Source organism: Fringilla coelebs, assembly GCF_963513975.1.
Source record: "Fringilla coelebs genome assembly, chromosome: 2".
In the NCBI taxonomy this organism is placed as follows: Eukaryota; Metazoa; Chordata; class Aves; order Passeriformes; family Fringillidae; genus Fringilla; species Fringilla coelebs.
In genome coordinates, this window is record NC_140029.1 from 69,052,372 (window position 1) to 69,073,887 (window position 21,516).

General features: G+C 38.5%; 1 protein-coding gene across 6 annotated transcripts in view; it reads right to left on the reverse strand.

The window, feature by feature from the left end:
- The window catches only part of FRY (FRY microtubule binding protein), a 224,677-nt gene that overhangs the window by 36,099 nt on the left and 167,062 nt on the right, over positions 1–21,516 (reverse strand). For all 6 annotated transcript variants that reach the window (XM_084200872.1, XM_084200873.1, XM_084200871.1 and 3 more), the window contains 11 exons: positions 19,236–19,318; positions 16,179–16,329; positions 15,516–15,619; positions 11,960–12,145; positions 9,817–10,015; positions 9,131–9,252; positions 8,093–8,280; positions 7,074–7,168; positions 4,792–5,393; positions 3,107–3,204; positions 2,844–3,014 (listed from right to left, as the gene is read on the reverse strand). In XM_084200872.1, the coding sequence (XP_084056998.1) occupies positions 2,844–3,014; positions 3,107–3,204; positions 4,792–5,393; positions 7,074–7,168; positions 8,093–8,280; positions 9,131–9,252; positions 9,817–10,015; positions 11,960–12,145; positions 15,516–15,619; positions 16,179–16,329; positions 19,236–19,318 (1,999 nt within the window). The remainder of the gene's footprint in view (positions 1–2,843; positions 3,015–3,106; positions 3,205–4,791; positions 5,394–7,073; positions 7,169–8,092; positions 8,281–9,130; positions 9,253–9,816; positions 10,016–11,959; positions 12,146–15,515; positions 15,620–16,178; positions 16,330–19,235; positions 19,319–21,516) is intronic.

A 21,516-nucleotide genomic window follows, 5' to 3' on the forward strand; every position in this document is an offset into this window, starting at 1 on the left:
AATATAGATGGTTTAGTTTCTACTTATTCTTTGGTTTTTGAACAGGTTATAAATGTTTATGTTTTTATCACCATCTAACAAGGAGGAGGTGGAAAAATCTACCATACTCATATTACTATGCACTATGGATTCTTGTCCTTTCTTCTCTATTAATAGCATTGGCTACTTCAGTTTGAACATGATCCTGGACTTAATGAGTCACCAGTTTAACATGCCAATTCAGATATGCTCCTAGAATAAGTGTGCTGCCATGATTAGAGTCTAAATTTCAAAAACTAATCTGAAAAAATCTAGCATAAAACCAAAGTAAAGTTTCAGTGATATGTTTGTATGCTGATCTGATTTTGGTTGTGGAGGTTGAGAGTTCTATTGCATTACTGAATAGCGATTTTTTCCTCATCTGTAGATTGAGACCTCCCAGTAGTTTTCTAGAAGAAATTATAATTTTTCATGAATGGAGAATATGTAAAACTAAGTAAGGAGCACAACTTGTCATTGTGAGATTTGGATAATAGCAGAGCTCAAATATTTTATTTTGTACTGGAATTATACTCCTTGATGACAAGCAGCGACTTGCCACTGAATAGGTTAAATACAAAATTTTATCTGAATGGCAAAAATTGAAACTTCTACTTTGTGCTGAGAGCATTTGTGGTACAGTGTCTCCTTCTGAAGCTACACCTGTATTTGAAAAGGTCACTGTTGCAATACAGCTTCCTTTGTTATTCTTAAGCACTGCCTGTATCACAATTTCCCTCTGACCCAAGCCTTGGGGACTGAACCAGGAATGTTAAAGCAGGAGACTGACTCTATGGCTGTAACTTGCAAGTGCAGGTTGCTCAGTGGGGCTGTTAACCTATCTGGCTTTACCAATTGACAGTATATCCCCCAGCTGGTTTATAGGACACAGGGGCACATTGTTTATCCTGGCCTGGGGATTAACTAAGAAGAAAAGAGCAAACATTCTGAAAGCTGGGGGGAAAAAAAAAAGCAAGGCCCCAGCAGGCTGAATAAGATGGTTTCTTGTCTTTTGCTACACCACCAGACTGGCAGCTAATCTATGCCCATATAAATATTCTCCAGACATGACTCAACAGAGCTGCACTCAATGTAAATACAGAGAAAGGAAGTCAGTGCTTACAACTCTGTCATCCTGCTGCTGCTGGTGCTATGTGAGGAATGTGTCTTAATTACAGTAAAAAGCCTGCCTGGCTTGCTGTTGGTACAGTAGGTGGTGCCAATCTACAGCAAGGGGAAGCCATGCAGAAAAGAGTCCCCACATGCATGTCTCAACCCATCTCAAGGGGGGCAGGATCAGGAGCAATGGACTTTGTGGAGGTTGTGCAGCACCAGTGACTGTACAGGGAGCACTGAAGGGAAAACAGAAGAGCCACTGCATTCCTAAGGCTGGGAAAGCATAGGAGAAAGAATTTGAACTCTTACACTTTAACAGCATTTCTTTATTACAAATATAGTTTTAATAGCATTTTTTTATTAGGAATACAAGCTTCCCCTGTGAAGAAGATACTTGACTCTGGAGGGCCCAATGTCATGAAGAGCTCTTCATTTGAAGAGCTAATAGCTCTCCAGAGTATTTCGACTTGAAAAGAGACTGAAAATCCTCAAGGTCCTGTTTAAGGTCCTACAGTAACCCTCAATGGCTTTCACCATCACTAAAGATCACATGTGATTGATTACTTAGAGCCTCCACACACAAGCAAGGTGAGGAAGCAGCTTGGCATAGCAGGACCTAGCTTGTTCTGGAGCCTTAAGTGAGCAAGGGAGCAGCACCTGGCTTTTCAGGCTCTTGCAAATTTGTGACTAGCCAGTATCAGAAATGCCTGAGGGTTTTTAATAGATCCTTTGGCAGATGCCAGTTAATTTATGTAGAGAGGTGGGTGTCAACCTCTTTTCCAGAGTACCAATTGATAGTATAATAGGAAATGGTCTCAAGTCAGGCCAGGGAAGGTTTAGATTGACTGTTCAGAAAAATTCCTTCATGAAAACAGTTTCCCAGCATTGGAACAGGCTGCCCAGGAAAAGGGTGGACTCACCATCCCTGGAGATATTTAAAAGATGTGTAAATGTGGCAGTGAGGGAAATGGTTTAGCAATGGACTTGGCAGTGTTAGATTTGGCATTGGACTTGATTATCTCAAAGGTCTTTTCCAGCCTAAAAATTATTCTGTGATTCTGTGAATGCAGAACTGTCTTCTCCCTGGATGAGAGGGGAGACTGAAGGCAACTCAGCAGGGAAGGGATAAATCTGAGAACCCTGTAAGAAAATGTTGTCCTGAAAGTGATCTGACAATGGGGAGGGTGGGGGGGCAATATCAAGCAGCTTTGTGCTAAAGGGCAGAACTGATCCTTGGAGCCCCAGTAACAATGCTGCATTAGCACTATACTCCACAGGTGAAAATGAACATGAGAAAACTTTTGCAGCAAGATGATCTCATTCAGTGTTAGAGGAATGCATACAAATTTTTATCAAGAACCAGATCCTTACATAGCAGATGGTATCTTATTATGCTGGAAAACCCATTGTGGAGTTAGTCTTCTGATTTTCCTCAATGGGATCTAAATAAATGTCCAGTTTCCTCTCACTTTCACAGTGGAAAATCCAACTGGCTGATGAAGGAATCTGCTTTAACACGTATCAGTTTTTGTTTTAGTGTTCAATATTGTTTTTTAAAGTAATTCTGTTTTTTCCTGCCAAATTCTTCTTTTACTTTTTAATTATAAATAACAGATGCAGAGCTCCCAGTAATTTGCTGGCACACTTCACCTCTTTGGGCTGTTGGGCAACAGAAGAGTTAGAACGGTGAAAAGTTTTTGAAAACTTACCTCAGCCAGATATGTAACCATACTCAAAGTAATATCAGCAAATGCTTCATGAAGGTAACGGCAAACCACATTTACCCAGGTAGCACAGTCCCTTGTATAGCTGTGTGTTTTATAAAGGGTCATGACATGTGCAAGATTTGACAGCTTGGGATTCTTCTCCTCCAAACAAACCTAATTAAACATAAACATCAAAACATATCAAGAACAAGGCAACTGCATTTACAGGGTTTGAAGATGTACAAAACAGCACATGATTTTGATACCTGAGCAATCCTTTCGGCTATATCTTTACAAAACTGGTTTGGGCTGTCAAAATGCTGAATTAAATGGGGCAGGAGACACAAAACATTCAGTGGAAATCCTAGAACAAGAAAATACAGAACAAAACATATATTCTGGACAGCAAGAGCCACAGTGATCTTTAAATTGGTGTTTCATGGGAGGTCACAGTTTCAATGTTACATTAGCCATAAACTCACACAGACCCTGTCAAGTTGGTCATACCACTGGCCACACCACATTAGCCTTAAAGGGGCCTTAATTTGAAAATCCAGTATGTCATTTAGGCAACAATACTCTTGTAAAGCATGAGCTTATTTCTGCAAACACTACTGCACATTACTGTTAGGGATAATTTTTATCTTTTCCACTTAACTGGCTTATTGACAGTCTTAACCAGTGGCATTTTCACTACAGCTGCTAAAACACAAAAAGAAATTCAGTGAGCATTGATTAATAAACAACAGTTCTGGTCAGCTGCCAGGCATAGCTTCCACAGTTTTACACTGTTCAAGGCAATAATAATGCACCAAGTTCCAAGTGCTGTAATTAGCTTAAGTGCTGTCTGGAACTGGGATTCAGATCTTCTGCACCAACTCATAGCTCAAAGTGCTTGATGAAATACCTGCAGCAGCTGTAACAGAGAGCTATAACAAAAGCTGCTCTAGTTCAGGTGGGAGCTCAGAAGTCAACTAATTGTATTTGGACACAATCTGCTTTTTGAAAAGAAAGAATTTGTTCTATGAAAATAATTTTCTAACCGTTCATTCCCTCTCATTCTACACAACTAAACAAGTTGCTGAAATTAGCATCGTGGTTTCCCGACTCTTCCTTTGTACTCAGGGAAAAGGAAAGATACCTCCAGATGGTACTGTCACAGCAATTCAATGTGTGAATTGCCCAACCAAAGCCTGGAACACAGGCACCACACAGGTGCTTAGAGATGGGCAAGCTGTTCACGGCATTCATTCCTTTATGCTGTGTCTACATTTGCTGTGACTTAATTGTCAAGCCTGGACATTTGTCTTAGTATCTGTGTTTCTGACCAAAAGAGAGGAGTAAAAATCTGGAACAATGCAGAAACTCTCCTCAAGAAATAGAATTAAGAAGTGGCCACAACCTCAGCTAAATAATGGGGAATTTAAAAATGCTATCTTATTTCCTTATAACCCAGGCCTCTCTCCTCACTCACTATTGTGCTATTGTAGTTTATCTGAAGTGTACAAGAGTTTTTGATATTTATATATTTTTTAAAAATAACATGAAACACTAATTTAAAATCAAGCAGTTTGACATAGTCTGAAAACAATTAAACAGAAAAACTGACCAAAGTAGGTAATAGAAGTTTTGACAGTATCTCCTTACGTTTGCTTTGTCACCAATCAAAAACTTTATATGATGCTAAAGACCTAGAAATGAAATGATAAATAAGACATGATTTCTATCCTCCAAAACCTTGTTGGGCAATGGATTCACGTTCTAGAAATAGGTCATTATTTCTATGAAATTCCAAAAAAAGCTCACCCAGCTCAAAGCAAAAGTTCATTATGCTATATTCAAAGAGAAAGAAAAATTGCTATTTTTGGTTTTGTTCAGATAGCTGAATGACGTCTGTGACCAAATGTCAGTGCAACAGAAACTGAAAGAGAGGAGACCATAATGGTTTTACCTATAGCTTGAGAGGAATCCACCATGGATATTCGAGACACGGGTGTCAGCAAACTAAAGAGCTGGAGCGTGAGGTCAGTGGTAGTAAGGGAAGTGAATCCTTTCAGGAGCAGCTGCTGAAGTCCTGAGAAGTCTGCCCATTTCAGCTGCCCTTGCAGCTTCTCTAGCTTCTCCCGGTTTTCAGCTTTATCTAGCGGCAAATGAGCCAGAAGTTTATTCAGCAGCCGCAGTGCCATTAGATACTCAAACTCAAAATCGGATTCCATCAAAGCCACAGCAACCCAGAAGATGGTGGCCAGTAGGTTGGTTGGATTGTTAATATGGGATGGATCGGTGAGACTGTCCTTTAGCGAGGATGAACTTCTGGTTTTAGAGGACAGGCCTTGCTGGGTGCATGCTTGAATTCTGTCTAGTGTGGCACTGCGTGGTGGGTCCGAGGATTTGTCCACATCTCCAAACTTTTTGGGTACGGAGAAGCTCCTCTGGTGTCTGCTTCGCTCAGCGGTGGCGGTATTGCCACCTGCAGGATTCATATTCAGCTGCCCTGTGCTCTTCCGGTTTGCAGTCAGTTTGGTGTTGGATGTTAAATCTGGTGAAGATGAACTGAAACCAAGATTTATAACATCCATTACATTGGGTGAATGCCCAGCTGGAAAGGGTACGTATTAGATGCAAGCTAAGTATTTTTCAGACTGTAAATAAATATTTAAATGGGCGAAACAGCGCAGCAAACCATCTATTGCAGCCTGCCTTCTTTTTTCCAGAAGACAGACTCAGGCTCACAGACCTGACAGAGATGAGATTCATGTGGCACTGCACCAAACCAGAGCAGGACAGCCTACAGTTTACATAGGCAAGAATGACATGGGGATGAGAAATACAGAGCTGTGAAGTGACTGATGGCAATTCCCAATGGGACAGTGGCAAACTGAAAACAACTTTGGTCTTTAAAATGCCCTCATCAATGGAGCAAGCCCTGAACTTGGCACAGCTGGCAGGCAAATGCACAATTGCTTGCTGGGTAACTGTGGGCAGAAAAATCTTAAACAGAACCATAAACATACCCCATTATCCTCAAGAAACCTGTCATGTGGTTGCCCAGGCTCTTGCCAATACAGGTCCTTCTGAAAATTTGTTGTCATTGCATCCTGCCTGTATCCTAAGATCTCTTCAAGATGGTTTACAGAAAGTGTAGGTGCTTCAATTTCAATGACTAATGCCTCCTCATGGACTACCACACGATGATCCAGACAATACCTACCAATTATCTGCACAGAGGAACTCGCTGTGTCGATACGCGCAAGGGAAGTTTGTTGTGGTGAACAGCTAATTCCTGACTCTCATCCCATTCCTACCTCATACACTGTGTGTCTCTACTATCTATAGGACTTGAAGAGAATCTTATCCTGGAACCAAGTGTCAGGGTGAAGTATATTGCATCCCACTCCTTTCTGGAGTGTTTCCTACTTTTTGTTCTATCTTGCTCTTTGCTGAAATGTGCACTAAAGAAAGATAAACAGCTCTTAGTTTAGGAAGTAGAAGTGTATTTATCCGTCTCTACGCCGTTCCAAGGCACTCCTTGGGCTCTGCCACGGCAGAGCACCCTGCCTGCTAGCTTCAGAAATGGCAGCCCTGGTATTTTTGTGCTGCACGTAAAGCACGGTAACTTATGGATATTTAAAAAAAAAATATTTACCTATTCTGTTGCTACTATTAGGAGTCAGATAGACATTCATCTCCCTCAGTACTATCAACAGCCACATTACAGAGGGAGCCTGTGACTTCCCTCCATGTACAAGGGTCTTTCAGGCCGAGGGTTTCATAAAGATGGTCAACACATCAAGCAAAATCCATGTCTACACAAAAATTCTCCCTAGTTTTATTGAGAAGAAACCATGATCACTTATTCCTGGGGAATACTTGACCTGAGAATGACACGCTGCTATGAAACCAGTACTACAGAACCCATGTTCCTTCCCAGATACATTTTCAGGTTTATGACACAAAGGTGCAAAAATACAGTATTTTTAAAGGATGTTAAAGTAGGTTATAGTCAAGTGGCAGCAAGGTAGACTTTACAACACATTGTAAAGTTTTATTCGTTCTATCAACTTTATTTCAACTGTGGCAAAATTTGGCTGAAATGTGCTCATAGTCTGATTCTCAGAAGGTTAAAAATGAGGTTAGTCTTATCAAAATTATTTTTTGCTGTTAGACTGCAGAACTGCACACTTAATGTCATCAAACATTGACAATAATACAGTTAAAAGAACAGATTCTTACCGTGATAACACTGTCAAAAGATCACTGTTCTTCAAACAGTCAGAGAGATTATCCACTGCAGCTTCCAAAGTAAGTAGTGCTTCCATTACATACCCCTACCAATGCAGGAGGTTAAACATTTTAACAAAGACATTCCAAAAAGTAACATTTAAAAATCTTCAGTTCATAAAAGGAACAGCCACCTACTGAAAACCTATAATTTCTCCTGAAAAAAGCCCCAACATCCATATCAAAGCCATTGCCCTGAACATTAAAATGTCCCTACAAGTATGTTTTATTTTCTGCCTCTGAATGATCTATGAAGGTATGCAAGAAGGGCACATATCTCATCGAGGGATTGGTAATGACACACTGAACCTCTGACTTGCAGGTCACTGATTTAAATTCTACACAGGCAGTTGTGACAGAGTATTACTGTCATCTTGTGGCAGTTTCATTACCTAAATAAAATATGGAGGTGATGTCAGTCTATTTCTTACTGAGCGCCAGTATTTCTCTTTATTAAGTCTTGAATCTTGCTATAGTCACTGATTGTAAAATTTCAGTCTGTTTAGTTAAACAGAGTGAACATCATAGTGCTGTGAAAGGTCTGTATCAAATTAAGCTTTGTATTATTAAGGATGGTGCAGATTTCTTTACTCTTAAACATGCTAATTTCTGAGGAATGAGACAGTGTCTACTTCATGTTGTGAGATTACATCACCAGACAGATGATGGATTCCTTAAACCCAAATTAATGACATTACAAAAGAAAAAAATGGTCATCACAAATATTTCATTTTGAGTGACAATTAGTTAAATTTTCTATTTGTTCTCTTTAGAACTATATAAGATTGTAAACAGCCTGATGAAGGCTTAGCTGAGATACATATGATTTCAGCAATCTCAGATGTAACCTTTTCCGAGGCCACATTCTACTCTTCATCACATGACTCTAGAACACCTTGTTAAAATGGTAATTTTAAATTAAGTACGCATTGGATCAACAGTTCTAAGAAGCATTATTTACACATGCATACCTGAATCTCATCTCCATGCTCTCCAATAACTTCCACCAATCTTGACAGGAGGTCAGACAACGCATGTGCAGAAAGGGGCTGCTTTAGGGCCCTGAATATCTGGAAAGAGCGACCAGCATAATGTCTGGAAGAGCTTGAAAGAGCTGTTTGTAAAGCAACTTCACTCAGATGCTGCTCCAAATGAAAACCTAAGCAAAAGAACAGAATGTCAATTTTTTCCCCCCTTTTTTATTACAGACTTTACTGTGGGTCATGAACAGACTGAACCTACTCTGTGAGGAGGATATGCTCGTTAGTGTATGTTGCAGACACTGAGAAATGGAGGTGCAGAAACATCTGTGCTTTGGAGAATTTTACATTTGTTTTGCACAGAATGCAAGAAAATTAACTGAATTAACTGAAAAACAAAATTTGGAGTATGAAATTGATAATCTGACTTATTTTTTTTTTACAATTCCTGGACAAACTTTCAAGCCATCCACTATTCTTGCTGGCAACAACAGTAACTTCTGAAAACTCCCAAACCTGAAGTCAAATAGAATTAGGAGTCTTTCTGTTAGCTTCAGAAGGCTTTGGATAAGATCTTTAATATAAATACTGGTGCTGCATTCTGCTTTGATCTTGGAAATTATTTAATTAGTGACTGTGCTGGTTTTCAACATGCAATCAGCACATTCCCTATGTTCTAAAAACCATGATAAATGAAAAATAAACTTTTATTGCCAGAAGAAATTAAACAAAGTGTATTTACTTAGTAGATGTGATGTATTTAACTAACAGGACACAGAAGAGATTTTATCTGGCAGAATCAATCAAAAGGCTTTCTACCAACAGCTTTGAAGAAATATTCAATTCAGCACTTAGGTACAGTTTAATCTAACATGATTGTTTTAAAGCAATTCTTTCGTATGTCTTACATCCTTGTAAAGACATATTTACAGTGCTTCTGCATAAGCAGATCTACTAAGTCACAGGATAAGCATTAAGTGTGACTGTGAGGGAGTATTTTTTTAGTTATGAAAGGAAAATATTTAGTACCTGACTTGGAATCTTTAAATACAGATACAACATGGCGCAGAAAATTAGTGAGCTGTTCAGCACTCTTGGTGTTCTGATTTTTGGGAGTGATATCTTCGTGGCACCAAAGTGGACCAAATGCCCTTAAAGAAATATATAACAAAGTGCAAAATTTCTTTGAGTTATCTGAAATAAATGTAATCAGTTAAAATATATAATCTGTACAGGTACTTAGATATTTCCAGGTCCATGAAAACATGCAACCAAACATAATTTTAAATCAAAGTAAATAAATATTCCTATGCTGTATTTCAAAATATAAGCTATGCTGTGTAGAGAGCAGCATAAACAAATCCCTGTTTTTCAATTTAACATTGTGTCTAGAATCTGCTGGCTGTAGCTGGTAGTTAATATTAGTTTCACTATGAACTTTACACTTTATATCTAATTTTACAATAATGAAACTGGCTTTTTCTATTAGTTCACTTCTGAACATAAAACTATTGGTCAATTGAACATTTTACTTCTGTCAGGCAAGATTTTTTTTTCTGACATGTAGTGCTTTTCAGTACCTACCTACCACTGTAGTATCAATAAAGGAGAACTGGGGTCTGTAATTACTATTAGAGCTCAGTCATTTTCCTTTAAGTTGCTTCAAGAAAGTGTGCATTTTGAGTACAAACATATCCTCTGCTTATCTGCATTACCTGGTGGTCAGAAACTCAATTAATTTGTTTGCTTTCTCATCTGATTCAGCAGCAGCGTCCACGTCCTCAACTTCTTGTGTAATCTGTGGGAGATTTCCACTGCTGCCTCCCAGGCTGATACTGGAGGAGGTGGAGCTGGAGCTCAAGCCGGAGTCTGGCACTGGAGAGGACTGGTATTCCCGCAGGAAGTCAAAGCCACCTGCCAGCCAGAAGGGAGGAGATAAAGATGGAATGCACGGTTGGGCCAGCTTTGCAGATGAAAGTGTCTGCCAAGCAGCTCTTTTCAGAGTCAGCAGCAGAAACCTTCCACTGGGAAACATGGGGAAAACCTGCAGAACAGAACCCTCAAACACTGATAGGAGTGAAAATGGTACTTGGTTTCTAAATGTGTAAAAGCCAGAATAAAATGAAAACGATTCACGTCGAGATTTCTGTTTTTACTGCACAAGGACAACAGTACCTGGAAAACAAATATTCTAGGGCATTTTACATTCAGGAGTAGGACTTTTAAAAGTGAATTTAGAAGTCGGCAAAATGCATACAAAGTTCACTTCCCTGGGCTAGTCTGATATGGAAAAAAACTGCTGGGTGGAATTTTTAGAACGATTATACTGTCCTATTTTTACAAATGTAATGGAAATCAAGACAAAAATGTGGCTTCTTTCAACACCTTTAGTAACTGTACCCGCTGGACTCATCATACAAAATATTTTCAGCATCAGGATAAAACACCTGAGTAAGAGTTCTGCTAGATCAAAAGCTTGCCACAGTTTCAGAGCTAAGATTAGAAACCAAGACCTGTTTTCTTAAGGTTAGACCTCTAGTCATGTTTAGGCTGTACCTACAACAGAAAAAAAATGGCCATTTGAGAAAAATGGGAGAAGAACAAAATCCATATCAAATCAGAAGACTCTTAATTTAGTTGCCTGACATTACATGGAACAAACCTGAGCTGAAGCATTTTCAGTTAGGATTCTCTGCTATAGCTACTCACCCACACTCTCACTCTTTATATTAGCTTCTCAAAAACCAGTCCAAAATACCAAGTCTTGATAACTTGAACTCCAGAGGGCCAGAATCAGGGTACCAATTACATTTTTTAGACATGAGAATGAAAACAGTTTTTCATTTTGGCAGAAAAGCAGTAATATAATTTTAATGGAAGAATTTTATTCTGTATTTAATAATTCATAGATGTGCACTGGGAAAGAAACCCACCCAACTCCAGACAGGAAATTATTGTGAGATAATTCTTCACAGAAGTTATTCAGAATGAAACATCTTTGGCCAAAATAGTTCATCAGCCTAGAATAGCTATCACTTCTGCTCAATACTTTAAAATAATTTTGTTGTGTCTCAGAAAAATAGTAATAAGCTATCCTGCAATATTTTTTATAAAACCAAATTACTTATTACTTCCTAAATAACCATAGAAATGGCACTGATATGAGAATCTTTACTTTTCATTTCTCACTGTATGGTAAAGTTCCTCACCCTCCTACTGACAACTAATCCTACACCCACAACTCTTTATTGGTTCTGTGAGTCCTTCAAAATGGAACAGAACACTTGCTTTTAGTAATATTATATGACAGCAGTAAATCTAACTAGCAGCTTTCTACCAGTTGGTTCCAACCAACTCCTTAAAAACAGGTAAATTGCTAAAAATAATAGAAAACTGACCTCAGCAGAGGTAGTGTTCTAGTGTCTCTTTACTAATGTAGAAAGAGATTTCAGGACAGAAATCCAATGTATCAGTGATATAAAGGAGGGTGTGTATCATGTGAAACTTAATTTAATAATGGAAAATCTGAGCTGCACATTCTTGCTGCTCTTCCTGTGTCAGAATTATTTATGCATTTCTTTTAAGGGTGAGGAATGACTGTCCTCATTTTAAAGTAGCTCTGGATCCCTGAGGGGGGAATCAGGAAGTTATTAGCCCTATTAATTTTAAAATACTACATTACATATTTTTGCCTTACATTAGATAACTTTTTCAATATAATGAAAAGTTGTCTAATAATAAATTGCATGCATCCCTAGGGTAGATCACGTGGAATTAGTATTAATGGGAACTGTTCATATTTGCCACTTTATTACTTTGATTTATCAAAACCTGACAGTTCTTCTTTTGCTTCATTACCTGTGTAAAGATATTCAGGTAAGTATGCTGGTTGTACTGTCAGAGTCTTGGTCTCATTCATCTCTCTGGTCTGAAGAAGCACAGATGCAATGGCTTGATAGTTGCTATTGCAAGACAATGCAATCAAAAGGTGAAGCAGTAACTTTTTACTGTGTTCAAAGACCTCCGGGCGGTAATGGTCAAGACCTAAAAAGAAAAGGTTACAGCAATCTCTGAATATGAAGGAATAATAAACAAGTTCACATTCCAGAAATAGCAAAAATTCCGAGGCAGTTCATGATAACAGTGCAAATAAACAAAAGATACAGTATTTCCAGACATAGTTACCAGTGCTCTCACTTAAATCTGTGTGTATATTTAGTTTCCAGACTGAAGTTCCACACATGAGGTACAATGAATGAGTGGCAATACAGCTTTATGCATTGTCTCACTGCAGTTAATTTGACAGGTCTGGAAAACCTTTAAAGATGAGGTATTCTTCATTGTGGTTGTAATTACATTGCTTACCACAGTATCTCGTTTTCTAGCACAGAGATCAGTTTAGATGAAGTGCAAACTGTAAGAGGAACTGACAGACAAATCACTGTAGTGATTGAAAGAGAACTTCAACTTCCAGTGAGCAGCATGAGACATTACCCCCTAACTCAGGATGCAGAAGCCAAACTGAAGGTCTAGAACTGAAAGACTATGATTTGGTTTACACTGCTGTCATCTGTAAGATTTTAAAACAGCCAGAATAGTTCACAAATTACAAATACGAAGGAAACAGATATTTCTGCACTCTGTTTTAGTAATGTCATTTTGATTCTCTTTCAGTACCCTGCAGTATATTTAAACATACTTTCTTCTGTTTAAGAGTAGTTTCAGTGCTGAAAAAGTTAACTTTTTTCTTCTTCAGCTCCTCTCTTCTCAGGATATATCCCTCTTCAAAGAAGCAGCTCCTTCATTACTCTGTGTGGCAGCAGCCAACAGATCTTTCAAGTCAGGCATTTTCTAATATACTCTAGTCATGCTGGTTCTTGTTTGGCCTGCAATAATGAAACTGCTCATTACTGCCACAGTCTGAACACTGTGCCTTCAGCTCCTAAGGGCAATTCTCTGAAGGTCCCATGACCCTTGGTCTTACTCATCTCCCAGTAGCCTCCTCCAAAAGAACTGTGGCCATCCTGCCCACCCCTATTTCAGCTTCTTCAGGTTTCTGCTCCTATTCACATTTCTCCATCTATTCCACCTGCCAGGAGATAATGAACCCATCCTACCTGGTTTCAAGATACAGTTCAAAGGATATAAAAAGTGAAAATAAATTCTATATTGGCAACAGTGGTAGCTGAAATCTTATTAAACCCCAAGTTGTATAAAAGTATTGGCACAGATCTGCCAACTGGGAAGCGAGAAGGACAGTTCAGTCTTTGTGCTTGGCCAGGGCTGGTCCCTTCTTTAACCTGTAAGAGTTCCAAGGAGAGTAAGCTTCTGTCTCCCCTGACAGGGACACATCTCCATGGGAAGGAGTCTAGTGTTCAACTAATTTCACACTGGTTACAAAAGAGATTTTAAACAGCACCAGAGACAGGCAAGTTCAAACCAGCAGTCTGCCTGCCTGCTTCACCAACAGTACTACAAACCATTCAATAGCCTATTAAACACACAGACATTGCAAAATTATTTCATATTGATATTTTATCACTTCTATCCAATAAATTAAAGGATACCAGCTCTCCATTTAGCCAACATACTAGTTTCTAGTCTGCTTTTCAGTCAGAGGCATCTGCCTGCTCACATTCCAACAGGACAGCAATACTTAATTTTTAATTACATTCATACCTTTGGCTAATGTGTGGCATAACTTCCTTGCAACATCACAAGAGCTCTGCTGCCAAATAGAAAAATTTTTCACAGGAGGTAAAACAGCTCTAGAGAAACTGACCTTGAAGCCTGAAAGCTGTGATCTCACTTTAGTTACTACTAAACCAGTTTCATTTAGTTACCAGTTAGATTTAATTTTCATTTCACATTTCAGAATTGATAGTTTTTAGCCAAGGGATTGTCTCACATGGTATTACTAAATTTCTGTTTATTCCTTATTAAAAATCTGCAATGTTGAAACCTTATTGCACAAAACACTAAAGATATTTTTCTAACTGATTACCAGTATCATAACTCTGTTTCTGCATATGTTTATTTGCATGGCTCCCTGATGGCTCCTTAAAGCCATCTTAACTGCAAAGGTCACATTGCTCTGTACTACTCTTTCTTAAGTTCTTCATTTATTCTTGTGACAATTTCTAAGTGTAAGTACCAGTTTTCTCACACTTGTTACAAATCATAATAAAGATGTTGTTTGATCACTTAATGGTTATTGATTTGATCCATAAAATTACCCAGTCCTTTTTCAGCTCCCTCTTACACTTAGAAAGTTCACAGAAATAGAAAAAGAAATTAGAAAGTTGTTATGGGCAGCCACAAAATAAATTTAAATTTTTAGTGAAATACATGTGAAATATCATATTGAAACTGACTCTGGAAGTCCCATCCAACACAGTCCTGGTTTGTTAGTCCCATGTTTCACTAGAAGTTTGTGAAACCAATGTACTGACATACAAAACCCTATTTCACCAAAAAATTTTAAGCAGAAAAAAAATTTTAAGTATCTCCTTCAACATGTACTTCATTTTACCACTGTGCTGTAACATCCCAATTTAATCTCTTTTTGCCCGCTGATCAGCAGACTCTTCCCAGACTGACTGTGAATACTTAATGGTAACTATGGTGACTGAACAAGAAGTGAACTGTGATCTCAGCTATAATAAATTATTTCACAACTGCCTGCGTTTATTTGTGAACACTGTTATTTATCAGCCACGGAAGTCAGGGAATGGCTTTATAATGCCGAATACCCTTGTGTGCTAAAAAATTAGGCCACTCACTTTTGGTAATGTTGAATGGCAGGACAAGGAAGGTAACAGCCTCCAGATGAACTGTGTTACAGTCAGGAACAGACAGAGCAGCGGGGAAAAAGCAGTGCCTCAGTGCCCAGGTACATAAGGGAACACACTGATGATAAAGTATTCCATCAGCTGTGAAATTAATGAAGCTTTGCTTTCCAGTGGTCCGTGTCCTTCATCCACCACCTCTGCAGTACAGCTACCCTGGCTCTCTTACAGACTGTTTTTGCAAAGGCAAGAAAAAGCACAGGTGTGTGTAGTCCAGGTTCAAGGCATGTGCAGACTGTCATCACTAACCAAGCTGGACAAAGGCATGAGTTTCACCTCCTTTTCTTGCAGGGGCCATGCCACATGTTTTTATAGAGATATTTTAGGAAGTCATTCGTCTTCAGATTTCTACACACCTCTCAAATTTGGGTGAAATTGGCCAAAATATTCAAGAACTTCAAAGTTTTGAGACTAATTTACAGACTGCAACCACCTTGGGCTTTTTCTTTTAGGGTGGAGGGAGGAAATCATAAAACATGCAAGAAACACAGTACCATAGCTTCAGCAAAGCTAAAGTAAAAGGAGGGAGCACATTTATACTTTCTTTCCTGTTCTGTTGGTCTTACCTAAAAAGAGAGCATGTAGCAATAAAGGGAGGTGAAGAGCCCAATCTTCTCTCACACTGTGATCCACTACCATCTCAGTCATGAAGATAACAGCAATATTGCACCTGGAAGTCAATCCACAGCATCAGTTTCAAACCTCTTGGAAACGGGAAAGCACAAACAGGATGTTTATTTCTGAAGAAATACACAAGCTATAAATTTTCAGATTTGTGGCATTTCTCCTCGATACAATTAATGCTGAAGCACTTTACTTACAGTATCAAGCAAACAAGTACCCATTACTGAAAAAAAACCTATTATTGTCAATACAAATTATGTAAAATAGGAATTTCAGAATATGCATGGCCTAGTTAGAATAAAAGATCAAAGTGCTATGAATAATAGGCACAGAGGCCTAGGAAAAAGTAATTTTCCTTTTCTGTTTCAGTTGTTTCATCAGTCTTATTCTTATCAGTGAAGTCCTACATTGTAAAGAGGCTTTCTGGTAGAAACCCGGTAGAATTGTGAGCTTTCACTGCATGTGGATTTTTGCACTGGAAATCAGCAGAAATTGACTGTATGATTCTCAGGTGTTCTGAATGGTGGGACAGTTGGATTGGTGTTGGTCAACTACTAAGAGGAAGCATCTCACTGTCTGAAATGCCAGAATGAGAAACTGCTCACCTGTGAAGGGGTCCCCGGGGTGTGATGGTTTCAGGGAGATAGTCCACGAGTGGTGCCCAGCATCCTCCATTGTAAGGCATGGGCAGGGGATGTGGCTGTTTGGTTTCAACAATATTCAATAACCAGCTTGTATATGGAGAAACAGGATCATCTGCATGGAAAAGCATTCAAAAAAATGCATACAAACTCAACTCTGATTACCTCTTTTTGCAAAATACTGTAGGAGATTTTATGCTAGCATATGAGTTCAGCTGTTTGGAACAATGTGATAAGATGCCATGAGGTTTGCAAATTCCTGTGTTCAATAACAAGTGATGCATTTTTAATCCCTCTTTCATGCTGCTGGAAATTAAAGAGATTCCAGGCAGACAGCGCTGAATGGTAGGAGCGGCAGCTGAATCCCTGCTGTCACTTAGTAGTGCTGGATTCAGATCACAAAGCACCAAGCAACAGACTTTCCCTTCAAAAATGAGGGAAAAGTTCAGCCAACAAAGCTGCTGTCAGAAGCCATCTGCTGCAAGGAGCAGAGTACCAGTGACACATTCTTGCAACTCCTCACCAGTGCCCTGCTGAGTGACGCTACAAAGGCAGAAGTTAAATGTCCTGAATTAGCAAGGAGGCATAAGGAATGCAAAAAACATCTTCAGGGTAATTTCCTTTCAACGGGGATGAATTATAGCTTGGATTTCTCAAAGATGTATTTAATTTTGCTTTAGTGTGACAGCTGCTCTTTGTTAATGAGTGTCAGGGTTTTGTCTCCCACCTGTTTATCTGCAATGATGTGGGTCAACTAAGTTATTTCCACCACTTCCTGTCTTGTCTCAGCTGCACAGTTTCGTTCATCTCTCCTGTATTTTGTTCCCTGTCAGTCCTCTCGATTTTCTCACTGGTCAGTTTTTATTTCTGAGGTCTGGCAGTCTGTGATACACTGCCATAGAAAGTAACCTTTCTTGGTGTGTTTTTGACATACATTCAAACATTGCCCCTTAGAATTTTTAATGAGTGTTATTTTTTTGTTCTGTTCCTTCTTCTTGTGTTTTCATTTGTTTGTTTGCTTTTTTTATTTTGTTTTGGTTTTGTTTTGTTACACTTTTGTATTTTAGGTAAGCTTGAAACTCAGCATTTTCCTTTTTTCTTTTAACAGCATGTATCTGATGCTTGTCAGCTTTCCCACGGGAAACAAAACTGGTTTGATGCCTACAAAAGTATCAGAGCTGGATTTTTCTAATGTGCATCACTTCTAAGTTTTAGTAAAACATCTTCAGATTTCCAGATCTCCAGGACACTTTCAATGCAGTAGCTGCTTCTCCAATTATTTAAAAAATGTCAGCTTATAACTCCCATTTTTAAGTGTTGGTCTTTTAAGGAACACTTCATAGCTTTATGATTTAGACCTCCACTCAGAGTCTCTGGAGGATGATTGATCAGTTACAGATAAAGAAGAAAAAAATGACTTAATAATGTAGCAAAGTATGGTATTTTCACATATTCTTAACCAGAATTAAACAGATAATGTTTGTCAAATGCTTTTCACAGAAAAAGCACTGCACAGGAACTACTTATTTCTACCAATTCAAGTGTTTCACAGAAAAATGCTTCATGAAGGTCACACTGAGACCTAGATCCTCACTCCTGTTTTCACAGGTTTATATGCAGACCAAGGAAAAAAAAAAAAAAAGCACCTTGAAGGCCTTGAAGGTAGACATACAATCCATGCCTGAACAAAAAAAAGTTTGTGTGTTGCAGAGTGGTGTTCTGTATTTATATCCTCAGCAATACATGAATATTAAAGTAGATTGGAGAGAGGGGAGAAGCCATACCACCAAATCCTTTGCAGCCTTTTATCACTCCAAGCTCTTGTCAAAACCAGGTATTTCTGAAGGCTGTTCTGATAATATAAACGCTGTTCTTTCTTGAAAGATTGTTCATGCAGATCAGATTAGCACCAGTGCTTCAGTTAACATCTGGTGTAGCATTTTAAGTAGCTGCAGAACTAGAAAGCCCTAAAAAATTCTCAACAAGTGTACTAAACCCTACTGAGTTTAAGATGTTGCACACTTTCTGATGTATTGAAACACTGGAGTTTGTACACACTCAATATTTTGTCAATGCTGTGCTTCATAATTATGAATAATAGTTGTTGGTGTACATTAAATTATCTTACTGTATTGCATTTTACAGTCTTTGCATATTTTGCAGAAGAGTATAACCAAAAATTACTTGGATTAAAAAATACATAAAATCTTTACTTTTCATGTCAAAATACTGTTCCAAAATGATGTCTGCAATACCAAACCAAGACATGATGGCTGATATAGTACTTGACCTGGCTTTAATAAGCCAGGGATCAAAGTCAATAACAAGATCTTGCCTTTTTTACATTTGCTTAGTGCCTAGCCAAAATCTGTAAATTGAGTTCACTCCAGAAATGAAGTCAAACCATCCAGCTCTTCAGTTTTGCACTACTGTACAATAGTTAACTGGTTATCTTTGGAACCTCTGCTGAGCACCAGTGTCCATTTACAGCCCATTTAGCAGAAATACATAAAGAACAAGAATCATGCTCAGGAGCCCCATCTCTCCTCTAACACATGCTTGCACAGTGCAGGTCATAACTGGTTGCAGAGAGCACATAAAAGCTAATGAGGAGATAAGACCTCATATTTGGAAACTCCTGAGCCTCTTTTCATGCTCATATAACAGCACTTGATTTGGAGGGATGCACTGCCAAATGGCACAACTCAAAGTACTTGCTCTAATGCTCTTACAAGTCTTTTGCTTTGCCATGTATGAAAGGCCCAATGTGTTACTCTCTGGAGGATTCTCTGCTGCTGCTTTCTGTGAAGTTCTCTGGCCTTCAGATGGGTTTGACTGAACCCAGATTAAATGAAGTAAATTAATTAAATGAGATACGGAGGGGAAATAAGGACACTCCCTGCATGGCAATGCTACATTACTGTTTATACAGAACTTAAACAGAGAGGCTCCACTGGTCATTACAATGTTCTCCTCTCCAACCAAAACACCAGAAATTTCATCAAACTGAATGTAACTTACTTTTGTCATCATCATAAGATCCTCCAGAGCTATTACTGTACCTCGATTCTAGTCGGGTATGTGCTCTGATGACATTACTGAACCTTCAAATACAAGAAAAGAAATCTTCATTAAAAAAACAGGCTGACATGAAACATCTGGACTTTATGTTTACCCTAAAAAAAAAAAAAGGCATTTCCTTAAGCATTGACTTTTACACAGGAGTAGACAGCAAATGAATGTAATGCTGATTCTTTCCACAAAACATTTTTGCAGCCAGTTTCTGAGAAGTTCTAACAGTGTGCTCCTGTGTCACAAGCCTTTAAAATTTAGCAAAGGGAAACTGTCATGCTGCAAAGGTGAGATTTTTTTTTTTATCATGTTGCTAATAATGCCAAGGTTGTGGGCTCAATCCCCATATGGGCCCTTCACTTCAGAGTTGGACTCCATGATCCTTGTGGGTCACTTCCAGCACAGAATATTTTGTGATTCTGTAACTGGCTGGAAAGTCCAAAGCCAAGCCTGCACAGGTGCCAAGCAGGAAAAACTACAGCAGATCATCCTTCAAGAGGAGAATCCAGCAAAGGCCAGAGCAGACCTAATAGAAAAGTTAAGGGATATGAGAGCCACAGCTCTCATACTGCTCACAGCTGTCCTCAAATCTGCCAAAGATTCATGCTAAGCTGACTTTTCCTGGTGATCTCCTTTGATTTCCACTACCTTGTGTTCCCAGGGTAATCAGGCCTGAAGTGGAATGAGAGGAGCCATACTGACAGCTCACACACTAGTGATGATCTAAAAACATCACTATTCCTGCAGAGCGAGGAAACTAATCAAAAATAACCATGGATCAAACAAGACAAGACTGAAGATTTTCTAGACAAAATTCAATTCAATTTCTTACTAATGTTCACACACCTGAGTGCAGGGTATTTCACTATACACCAACATATTACATAGTTTCCAAAGCATGTTCATCCCATAAGCTTGCAATAAATTCCTTGTGCAGTTGACAAAAATGCATTGTCAGCCATCCAATACATGGTTTTCTATCTATGACCCTCAGTATTTCATATGTCCTGGCATATGAAGTCAATATTAATGGACATTCTAAGATTGACACACTCAGTGCAGATGCACTTACAGCCAGCTTTGGTAACCTACATGCCGGCAATGACTTCAGGCAAATTATTTTTCATTATCTTCTGAGGTGTCTTTCAGCAGGATCCTGAACACCAATATCAGAACTTTGGAATTTTCCTTTCATTTTTATCAGAAAGTCACTGGCAGATGTGAATTCTAAAAACCTTTTCTGGAGTCACATTTAAAACTTATATAAGACAAGAAATCCTGAATTGAACTACTATAAGAGACATTAGCTCAACTTGGCTGTAAATCAACTGAATAAGAATTTATCTTAAAGCTATGCAGTCATAAACATTCATGTAAAGAACAACAAAAAATTCAGAGGAAAAAATGGTTTTATTATCCTTTTAAGTACATTTCTAGTGCATATGTTGAAAAATATCACTTAGAGTAAAATCTGTTTTACTATCAATTTGAAACTCAGCACTGAGTGCCATTTTCTACTTACATTTAAATTAGCAGACACATCTAACTAACCTGACAAAATGCTACTCTAGCTTGTAATGGGAGAGAGCAAGTAATTCAAAAGTTTTAAAGTACAGAAAAGTTTGCTCACATAATTATCTTGGCACCTCTAAGCCTGAACCTTAGGGAAGGAGTGTTGGACTACTGAAGTGATACTGGTGACTATCAGTGACTAATGTAACACTAATACACTAACTGGCAAATGCTGTTATAAATTGTCCAAAGTTCTCTTGCTAAACTAAGAGTGTTTCAGTGACAGAAGCTATCTGTATGCCTGTGCTCGAGGATCTGATGGCCCTTAAGCTTTGCATTTACTAATTTGTCATTTGTCAGTATGTACCATAAGTAGCAGAAGTCTAAACTGAATATATAATTTATAAGCAAGTTATTTTTCATAGCTGTCCTCTATAAAACATTTCATCTAGACAAAGATGTCTAGATGTCCTTGCAATCACTGATATAAATCTGCAAACTAAATTTTACTCACTGTCCATGAAATCAAATGGTGTGATCAAATCTGATTTTTTGTAAAGATTTTAGTAGTCAATATCTGATGCACATTCCTAATTTTTTCTTTCACCTTTGTGGATAATTCCTACAAAACCATGACCTCCTTAGCACAATTCATTGAATGTAGATTTAACAGTTCTTCCTTTACCATTAAACAAGAGTCAGGAACTAGAATCATGAG